The 11,445-nt window shown below is 35.6% G+C and overlaps 1 protein-coding gene across 1 annotated transcript in view; it reads left to right on the forward strand.

The window, feature by feature from the left end:
* anpepa (alanyl (membrane) aminopeptidase a) overlaps positions 1-11,215 on the forward strand; it is a 28,815-nt gene extending 17,600 nt beyond the window's left edge. Inside the window, exons 9-21 of the mRNA XM_084108830.1 lie at positions 438-503; positions 613-678; positions 769-944; positions 1,035-1,111; positions 2,650-2,783; positions 2,870-2,925; positions 4,496-4,643; positions 4,718-4,809; positions 4,901-5,011; positions 6,201-6,368; positions 7,820-7,960; positions 8,067-8,148; positions 8,271-11,215. Of these exons, the coding sequence (XP_083964956.1) occupies positions 438-503; positions 613-678; positions 769-944; positions 1,035-1,111; positions 2,650-2,783; positions 2,870-2,925; positions 4,496-4,643; positions 4,718-4,809; positions 4,901-5,011; positions 6,201-6,368; positions 7,820-7,960; positions 8,067-8,148; positions 8,271-8,423 (1,470 nt within the window). The 3' untranslated portion in view covers positions 8,424-11,215. The remainder of the gene's footprint in view (positions 1-437; positions 504-612; positions 679-768; positions 945-1,034; positions 1,112-2,649; positions 2,784-2,869; positions 2,926-4,495; positions 4,644-4,717; positions 4,810-4,900; positions 5,012-6,200; positions 6,369-7,819; positions 7,961-8,066; positions 8,149-8,270) is intronic.
* The last annotated feature ends 230 nt before the right edge of the window (positions 11,216-11,445 follow it).

The following is an 11,445-nucleotide window of genomic DNA, read 5'->3' on the forward strand; positions in this document are numbered from 1 at the left end:
ATTATAATGAGACCTAGAAATTTAGTGATGCCCTAGCAACCACCAAGAAAAGAAAAACACTAAGAACACTCAGAATACTGTAGCAACTACCCACAATACCCTAGCAACTGGATATCAATGGACTAACAACCATTCAGAACCATCTAACCACAATGACACTCAGAACATGTGCTAATATTTATTCAGAACACCTTAACGGCAACCTAGCGATGTCCTGGCAACCACCCGTAACATTAGCATTGATTATAATGAAAACATTTTTGGCTCCAATGTTGGATGATCCATGTTGGGTTTCAGCTTCAGCACTGATAATGTGTAATTCCGGAAGACCAGCAAAAAGCACCATTCCTTGAGGGGCTACAAATACAGTCATAAAGCAGTCAGGGTAGTTTCAGTCCAGTCAGAGATAAAGGCATTACATATGTTTGTCATTACAGGGAGCTGCAGTGCTTAAAATGCTCTCAGAATTCCTGACAGAGCCTGTGTTTGCCAAGGGACTCAGTGTAAGTCTTACTGTAGCCTCAAGTTTTTGAACAAGTTGAAGAGTTCATGCAACTTTTACTCCGTACTTCACGACCAGTGAAAAGAGATCGTGTTGTTCCTCTCCCACAGAACTATCTGAACCAGTTTGCTTTCGGGAGCACGGTCTATTCAGACCTCTGGGATCATCTCCAAAAGGTGGGATATTAAACTGTTTGAGATTTATATGTGGTGTAAAAAAAACACTGTTGGAATTCAACGGTATGCTCGTTTTCACGTCTCAACCAGGCAGTGGACCAAACTCCAGGGGTGAAACTACCGTATAGTGTTCATGAGATCATGAACCGCTGGATACTACAGATGGGTTTCCCAGTAGTCACCATTGACACTAGAACTGGGAACATCAGCCAAAAGCACTTTCTCCTGGAAAAAGATGCAGTGGTGGATAGGAAATCTGAATTTAAGTATGTTGTCAAGCATCTTCATTGCAATATCTTATTTCTAGATCATTTGAAAACCCTTCCTATAAGTCTAACTGCTGTGTTAAACCTCAGTTATGAATGGTTTGTGCCCATCAAATGGATGAAAAGAGACCAGGTGCAGGATCAGCTGTGGCTTCTACAGAAATCAGGTACATGAAACCTTCTAAAGTCAATGTACCTTTATCTACTTAAACACTTTATCTACCTCAAAGTCTTGCAACAGGTCTTAGATGCAGATCACTAGGTTCTTGTTGTTATGGGTTTCTGCACTCCACAGCAAGGGCCAATCTGTAGTAGGCAAAGAGTCAAATGTTACTCCATGAATATATTTTGGGAAGAAAAGGGAGTGAAGCTTACAAGACTGTTTTGGCTCGAAAGAAAGCCTTGAGTGCATGCATACATTTTTTACTTTTAATGAAGACATTTTTATAAAGTGTTCCCTGTGCTAAACTTGCTATCACAATGCCAGGATGTTTTGAGTGGTTGCCAGGGTGTTGCTTGGGTACTCTGAGCAATTGTTAACATGTTGCTCTGTAGTTGCCAGAATGTTCTGAATGGTTGTTAAAGGCTGCTCTGGGTTGTCAGACTTTCACCTGATTGCTTATAAAAGTAATAGTTTTTCTATGTCATTTTTAGTTTAGTTCAAATATTTTCGTAATGCACTATTAACAGTAATTGACCCTTTTCATATTTCCGGGTTTCTCAGAAGCGGAAGGCGTCATGGTTGGGTAAAATTCTATAGCGGTGAATGAGAGACTACATTAAATATATATTTTTTTGTGTTCCCATTTGCTCAAATAGCAAAAGAAAAACTCCACAATAGTGTTTTCACAACTTTCAAAAAAGAAAAAAATAACCGCTGTATTAGAAACACCCTCACAGCAGCGTTAACTATTTTTTTGCCATTTGATGCAAAGGTAATATAATAAAAAAAAGTAGAGTGTTACAAATTTACACACATTTAAAAAAAAAAAAAAAAAAAAACCTTGCAGGATTTACAATGCTGATGACCTTTAAAATGCGTCATCAGTCTGTGAAAAGGTTCCATTTGAGCAAGCAGCTTTTTCTAATTAATTCAAGTTTATAATTCTGAAATATTGTTTGGCTTATTTTAATTTGAAAATACACTACTGTTCAAAAGTTTTTGAAAGACAGTAATATTGTGAAATATAATTGGAATTGAAATAACATGTATTTTTATTTTAATAATATTTCAAATGTAATTTATTCCTGTGATGCAAAGCTGAATTTTCAGCATCATTACTCCAGTCTTCAGTGTCACATGATCCATCAGAAATCATTCTAATATGAAGATTTGATGCTCAAGAAACAGTTATCATTATTATCAATGTTGAAAACAATTGTGCTGCTTAATGTTTTTTAGGAAACTTTGATGAACAGAAACTTCAATAGAACAGAATTTATTTGAAATAGAAATCTTTTGTAACATTGTAAATGTCTTTATTGTCACTTTTGATCAATGTAATGCGTCCTTGCTGAATAAAAGCATTACTGACCCCTAAACATTTGAACAGTAGTGTAATAATTAATTATTACTTATTATTACTAGCTACAGTATTACAGGTCATACGCCTGTCAATTAAAATGGCAATTTACTGTCAAATGAAATGCTTTCTCCTTGCTTGAAGATACTACATGAAATTGACCTTATTTTATCTGCTCTAAGCTATTCACAAACCCATGAAAGTCAGCAAAAGCGAATGGGTGCTGGCCAACCTCCATGTGTCAGGATACTTCAGAGTGAACTACGACCTTGGCAACTGGGAGCGACTCCTCAGCCAACTGGAGTCAAATCACCAGGTCCTGCATGAAAATGAGAAGAAAGAACAGTCACGAAAATGCCAAAAAGAAAATAAAACTATCATTTATATCTTTCCTTTACATAGGTGATTCCTGTGGTGAACAGAGCTCAGATTCTGGATGACGCCTTTAATCTAGCACGGTGAGTGTTACATGAGATGCATGTAAATTCAGTTGCACATTCCATGTACACTACTGTTCAAAAGTTTGGGGTCAGTATGTTTTTTTGTTTTTTGTTTTCTTCTTGCAGAAATTAATACTTTTATTCAGCAAGGATGCATTAAATTAACCAAACGTGACAGTAAAGACATTTATAATATTACAAAAAAAATATTTTTTATTTCAAATAAATGCTGAGCATAAGAGACTTCTTTCAAAAATATATTAAAACATTGCACAAACCCTATGTGTTTCAGGGTGCCCACGATCTTGGAATTTTTTTTTTTTTTTGTCCTATTAAAGTAATGGAAATTAATCAAATTAAATTCAAAAATATATTATCGGGGATGAATTGCTTTAAAGGATTAGGCCTAGTTCACTTTCAAATGAAAATTAGCCCATGATGTACTCACCCTCAAGCCATCCAAGGTGTAATGTTATATGACTTCCTTCTTTCAGACGAATACAATGGATTTATATATAAAAAAAATATCCCGGCTCTTCCAAGTTTCATAATGCAGTGGATTGCAACCAACAGATTTAAGTTGAAAGTTTAAGTTAAGTAAACGAACTCCAAACGGCTCCTGTGGGTTAATAAATGCCTTCCGACGCAAAACGATGAGTTTGAAAAATATTAATATTTAAAACTTTATAAAGTAAAATAACTGGTTCCAATCTACTTGATCTACACATCAATCTACGCCTTTATTATTGTAGAGGTTAGCGACCCCTAGCGGCGAAAAAAATTACATTTCACTAGATGTATTTCCCCAAGCTAATAACACTTGCTATGCCCTTGGATAAAAACGAATGACATTGTCAATTTCAGAAGGCTGACATTGAGTTATACATTTATTATAGTTAAGCATAACTCGCATGCTGCCGCAACATTTACAGCAGCATGGTAGGATAAATGTAACTTTTCCATAATCGCTTAACGTGACCTGTTACTCCTGCAGTTTGAAGACTCGCGGCGAACTGCTGCATACCAGAGCCATAGAGAGAAATAATAAAATTGCGCTAAAAATTTAACAACACCACTTAACAGTAGTATATCGACATTTAATTTAATTTATTAATTCAAAATCACCTACGTGCATTATAGCTGCATATTTATACTCTAGAATGCTTTGACGCGCTACCAGCGCATGATCCCTAAGGGAACGTCCGTTGTTAAAACGTATAACTTTTATTTTTAACGTAAATTACTTTTAACGTTCAAAAACAGACATGTTCCAATTCCAAATCCAAAGCTTTATTGTATTGGTACTAGACTGACTTACTACAGCTGATTTTTTTCCCAGTACCTCCATATATGCACAGTACACAATTTGTTTTTTTATTTAAAAAAAACATTAGGCCTACTTTTTTCATGTCCCAAAGCTTGTGGTAGGATCCTAGTGACCAGACTAGTAATAGTTATTTATTATAATATTTATAATAATAATAATTATTATTTACATTTATCAGAGAGGGGCACAATACATTTTGAGACAAAAGGGGCAGGGTCTTGTATTCCTTGTAAAACTGTCATGTTTTGTTTATTTTTCCAGAGCATCCATTATAAACATAACACTCGCTTTGAGGACAACTAAATATCTCATTCATGAGCGGGAATACATTCCATGGGAGGCAGCGCTTCGGAATCTGAACTATTTTTTCCAGTTGTTCGGCCGCAGTGAAGTTTACGGTGCCTTGCAGGTTGGTTAAACCTCGTCTTTATAATCAAAGTAAAACAGATAGATTACATGAACTGCTGTATGTATTTCTTTCAGGCTTATCTCAAGAAACAAGTCAAACCTCTGTTTGAACATTTTGGCACTATCAGCTCAAACTGGACAACAGTTCCCTCTGGCCACACTGATCAGTAAGAATAAATCTTTTATGTCACACACTTCCCAGACCCTATTAGAATAATATTAAGTTATGTTTAATAATGTGACATTTTTTATTCTCAGGTTTACACAGATCATTGCACTCTCACTAGCCTGCAGTACCGGCGTGGAGGGATGCAGAGAACTAACCAAGAGCTGGTTCAAAAGATGGATGCAGAATCATCATGTCAATGCGTGAGTGTAAACCACACTGCTCAAGTTGAGCAATTTCCTATGTGGAGCAATATAGAAATTATCTACTTTGCCAGTTCTTCAGAATGATGCATCATGTGTGTGTGTGTGTGTGTGTGTTTTACAAGTTTCTAGTGCTTGTTTGATCATCATTTTATTATATGAGGGGACGGGTTGGAAAGAGGGATTCGTCACCTCATCTGTAAAGGAAAGTCATTTCAGAGTTAAAGCAAATTATTAGCCTACATCTTGATTAAAGTTAGACAATAAATAGAGAATACAATACTTTTTAGTAAAATATTAACTCTGTCCCTGCCAGCATTTAAAAAAAAAAAGTTGCCAGCCACTGCTGAACATGCAATACATTTATTTATGAACATGCAACATTAAAAGAAAGAACAGAGCCTCTGCTGTTAAACAAACAGATGTTTTTTGGTGTTTTTAATAATCTTTAAGACAAACCATGTGCAAATTCATAAGTCAACACCATTGCTGAGTATTTTCTCTTTAAAACTGCAGTGGTCTAAAGACAGTCTCAAAAACGTGGTTGTACCTTGTAACCAATCACGTTAGCGTGCCGGCGGGCTTTAACATATCATTAACTATGCTGTAAAGCAGGGGAGTCTCAAAAGAAGCCAGGTTATCCCGGTATATTTTTCTGTTTATATGAAAAATTGGGTAGATTTAGCAATATAACGGGTGTATTGGTCTATATTATAATGTTATGTTGAACTACATGCCTTTCTCCACTGACATTCTGATTTGTTCAAAGCGTTTCTGATGATTGTTAGAAGGCAGACTGAGATGGCGAACGGGAACATGGTTTCTGTAACATTAGCAACACATTATTAGCTGTTTGATAACATAGACAATCAAAAGGCTAATCATATTAATTACCTATGCTTTAAGACAACCAATTCATAAGTCAACACCATTACTGAGTATTTTCTCTTTAAAACTGCAGTGAAGACAGTCTCAAAAAAGCGGTTTGAAATCGCTGGTGTTTCTTACGTCACAAACTACCTTGTAACCAATCACGTCAACGTGCCGGAGGGCTTTAGCTTATCATTAACAGGGAACTAGCAGGGACAACAAGCCTTAAATAGAGAGGACCGATGCCCCCCACACACACACCTCATAATTCTCACCCTGGAATTGGTCAGATGGTCGTTCTTTTTCTCATACCTTTCAGGATTCATCCTAACCTAAGGTCCACGGTGTACTGTGACGCCATCGCTGCGGGCGGTGCAGAAGAATGGAACTTTGGCTGGCAGATGTTCCAGAAGGCCACCGTTGCAGCTGAAGCTGTCAAACTGAGATCGGCTCTGGCCTGCACCAAAGTGCCCTGGTTACTGAACAGGTAGCTATGGGAAAGCACAAGGCTCAAAGACAAATAAGGATGCCTGAAATGATGAAAACACGACTGTATTGTGTATATATGGGCATATATTTGTATGCTGTGTGTGTATGTTTTTGATATGAAGATATTCAATATAAAGTATCTGATGTACATCTGAATGAAGTGTAATGTTTATCTGAGAAAAAGGGAAAAAAAAAGGAAATGATGAAAAGGAAAAAAAAGAAAATTATAATTTAAAATGCTCATCCAAAGTTCTTAGAAATGTCTGAATGACAAATACATTGAACACTGCAACATTCAGTACATTTTTTTTTTTTTTTGGATTTTATGGTGACTTTTCAGGACAAATGTTTTGATAATCCTATTTTTATATCACTATACATCATTTCCAGTTTTATATTTTTCTTATAAGATTACAACAAAATGTGTTTACACAACAATGACTTTGATTTAGCAGTCAAATATTTTTCACATATTAATATTGATGAATATTCATATATGCTTATTATGCAGTATGCTTTTTTAGGTGTTACATCAAAAGATTATGGAGCAACGTTTTTTTTTTTTTTTTGAGGATTTCAGCCTTTTAATTGCACTTTCTAAGTGACTCTCAGGACAATTAAAGCACCCAGACTTTTTTATTTATTTAACTCTCTGGATTTCCAACTTAAACTGTCATAAATTTTGAATGCTTTGGAACACAGACTTTAGTTGGTCTCTTTTAAAAGACGACACTTGGCAGATTATTGCTGAAGTGAAAAAAAAAAAAGTTTAAAAAAGTCAACTTAAAGTTATAGAATTTTACGTTTATTGTTATGAAAAATGCACAAAAATACATTTTTTTTATATGAGATGTATATTTTGCAAAACACATTTTACTCTAAAACTGTGAGAAAATCAAAGCCATAAATCTAAACAAGTTGTGTTCCAAATTTAAGCTTGATAAAAAAAAAAGAAGGAAAAAAAAAGAGCTTCCAATTTTGTTTGGGCGCAGTACCAAAATATTCCACTAGATGAAATCTGTTCCCATTTTTGACTGCAAGGAGCACAAGTTCGACTATTTTTATTTTATTTTTTTCCAGAACCATTTCAACTTTCCGAATCATACTCATGATTTGTGTGTGTGTTTACAGAGCAAGTGCCAAAAGCCTTTACCAAGTTTCCTGCCATTCTGATAATATAACAAATTTGAGAGAAAACAAAAAACTAAATGTAACATTTTTCGGTCAAAGAGCACCAGAGGGTTAAGCCCCACAAAACAAATATCAGAATGAACTTTAATTCAAAAATCAATGAATGTTCATTACAGAAATGGTGCTCAAGTCAGTGCCTGCATATGAATTGCATTTTTTTAAATGTATTTTTGAACACAAGGACAGTTTGTGTACACACATGGTAATACTGTTGGAAATGCAAAGTATAATGTGTAAATTGTTTCATGTTTTATTGAGGTACCTGCAATATACCATGAATCCAGAAAAGATACGCAAGCAGGATGCAGCTTCCACCATTGGGTACATTAACAGTAATATTATTGGCCAACCTTTGGCATGGGACTTTTTCCGGGCAAACTATTTCTATTTCTTCAAAACGTAAGTGTGGCAAACACCATAACACACAAACACACTCACTTACACACAGATCGAGCAAAAAAAAAAAAAAAAAAGTGAAAGTATACATGTTGGTTTTACTCAACAGGTACGGCACTGGATCATTCACGTTCTCCAGATTAATTAGTGACATTACCAGTAGATTCTCCACACCATTTGAACTCAGTCAGGTATGTGAACTTTGACCTAGAACCACATGGCAAAAATCTATTGCATGCACTGTGAGAGGATTATAAAACGGTGATAAAAACTGACCTGACGTAAGTGTTAAATCCTTGCTGTCTTTGTTCAGTTGAAACAGTTCAAAAAGGACAACGCTGAGATCGGATTCGGCTCGGGAACTCAAGCACTGCAGCAGGCCATCGAGAAGACAACAGCCAAGATTAAGTGGCTGGCAGAAAACAAGGAACCGGTGCTGCAGTGGTTCACCTCAGAATCAGAGTAAACTTCACATCTACATGCCATGAGATCAGAGTCAGTTCAAGTATTACTTGAGTTATTTCAACTGGATGCACTAAAATTCAGAAATGATCATTCTGTCATCCTTTACTCACCCTCTTGTCGGCCAAATCTGTATGACTTTCGTTAATCTGTAAAACATAAAAGGAGCATGTTTCAATATCCTGGGTGTTCCTCTCTGTATAATAAAGGTGAATGGGAATGATGGTGTGAGCAAGAGCTGATATTTAAGTTTGTTATTTACTCAAAATGAAAATACACTACCTTTCAAAAGTTTGGGGTTGGTAAGATTTTGTTGTTGTTGTCTAATCTATCAAGGTTTCCACAAAAATATCAAGCAGCACAACGGTTTTCAATATTGATAACAATAATAAGACATGTTTCTTGAGCAGCAAATCTTTATAGAATGATTCGAATGATTTCTGAAGGATCATGTGACACTGAGTATAATAATGCTAAAAATTCAGCTTTGCATCACAGGGATAAATTACATTTTAAATAAATAAAACAGAAAAAAAGTTATTTTAAATTGCATTAATATTTCTCAAGGTTTCTTCTGTTTTAGTGTTTACTTTCATTAAAAATCTTACCATCTTATACCAACAGCTGAACAGTAGTGTATATGTTTGAATTAAAAAAAAATCAAATTTCTTTGTGTGTGTGTGTGTGTGTTGTTCATGTAAACCCTACGTTATGAGGACAAAGATGGCAATATCTGAAATCCTTGTCCTTGTGGAAAACAGCAAATACATCACATTAAATTATGTTTTTTGAAAATGTAAAAATGCAGAAAGTTTCCTGTGATGGGTATGTTTAAGGTTAGAGGACAGAATATAGTTTAAAGTCGGCGCCGATGACCTCGTGGTCAGCGCGCCGACATCTAGCGCCGTTGCGCTCGTGCGGCCCGAGTTCGAGTTCCGGCTCGTGGATCTTTCCCGATCCCCGTCTCTCTCCCACCTCGCTTCCTGTCAACTCTATACTGTCCTGTCACAATAAAAGGCAAGAAACACCAAAAAAATATACAAAAAAAAAGAAAAAAAGAAAAATATAGTTTATACAGTATAAAAAGCATTGTCAATGGAAAGTCCCCATAAAACATGAAAACCAACCGCGTGTGTTTTGCGGTTCCAGCCTCGCATGAATTCATCATCCTGAGTGAATGAAAATGGACAGATGTTAACAGCATTTTGGCAGAATGTTTTTAGGAGCATTTACTATAGCCTATATCAGGACAGCCCTTCTGAGAAATGTCTTGCTCAAGAGCAAAGTGATAGTTCATGGAGCGCTCCCCTATGGGATTTAGTTACCAGCTCAGATATTTAACCACTACATCACATCACTCTGATGCAAATGAGGATAGTTACATAAAAGACTATACAAAATGCACTGACAATAGATCAATCAGTATTGAAAAAGCAGGGAACCTGTTCCAGAATTAGTGTATAATTAGGCTAAGTGGTGTTGCCAAGTCAAGCATCATTATTATTATTGCTAATACTTAGTGCTAGGGATTTAAAAAAAGTCCCGACCCTATGCATTTAAAGGTTTAGTGTGTGATTTTTGTACGAAGAATAACATAGTGACGAAACGCGCTCTGTAGTAGTTGGTCCGTTTAGGGCTACTGTAGACATGTCGGCGCAAAATGGCTATTTCAATATAAGGGGACCCGCGGTGTATGTAGATAGAAACGGCTCGTTCTAAGGTAATAAAAACATAACGGTTCATTATGTAAGGTCTTTATACACCACTGAAAACATAGTTATGTATATGATATTGCATTCTGTCAACAGATCCTCCTAAATATTACAAAGCACATTTAATACATAGACTCATCCTGCACCAAATCTGCTATGATCATAAATAACTCAAATCATGCATGTTGTTTAAGAGATGTGTGCTACTTTTCTAAGTGTTTGGACTTGGGCGAAGAATAAAAAAATTCTATAGACTTACATAATGATCCTAGCTATATCTAGGCCCTGGAAAACTTGTTCTTTTGATATGAGTAAGTAGCATCCTTGCAAACACCCAGAACACCCCAGCATCTGTACAGTCAACCACACACAACTCCAATTGTTTCTGGGCAACTGCCACTCATATTTTGTTATTAAAATGTAAAATGATTTTTATCTTTGTATTGTTATCTTGCTGTTATTGACATATTAATCATTTATGCTGACATGAACAGTACAGACATGCTACTGTTAAAAAATGTGGGGTCAGCAAGAGATTTATAGTTCACATAAGTGGTTTGTTTGAACTCCCTGTTCATTAAAGTATCCTGAAAAAAAGAATCATAATATGAAATGTTTATTGAACATCAAATCAGATCAAATCAAATCATATTAGAATGATTTCTGAAGGATCATGTGACACTGAAGACTGGAGTAATTATGCTGAAAATTCAGCTTTGCATCACAGGAATAAATTACATTTTACTGTATTTCTGACCAAATAAATGCGGTCTTGATAGGCATAAGAGACTTCTTTCAAAAACATTAAAAAAAATCGTACTAACCCCAGCTTTTGAATGGTTGCGGTAGACGTTGTACAAAAAAAATTTAAGACATCTTTTGTTACATGATACTTATACATCTGTTTTTCCCCTCATGAATAAATAATCAAGGTGTGGGAACGTCTTGAGATCATAATTTTTTCAAGCTGTATGACTGGGTCTGTATATTTTTAGTGTGCATTCCTCTTTTCTGTATGAACTTATAACTTGTCATAATGACATATTAACATGTAACCCTATAATAAAGCATACACGCTTGTTGACCTCTGCTGGATCATTTTCATGTCATCCACGATCATGACCACAAGTAAAATGAAAGCCATGAGGCTGCTCGTAATGTTTGAAATATTAACTTGGAACAGGCTTAAAGCGATTTCAACAGTAATGTAATAACTCTGAAGCGATCCCTAATAAGCCCTGCAACCCACTTTTACTTGGCAAACCAAAGTTGCATGCAAAGTCAAGTCAAATGCAAACAACAAAGACATATTTG

This window comes from Abramis brama, assembly GCF_963993115.1.
Source record: "Abramis brama genome assembly, chromosome: 3".
Taxonomy (NCBI): Eukaryota; Metazoa; Chordata; class Actinopteri; order Cypriniformes; family Leuciscidae; genus Abramis; species Abramis brama.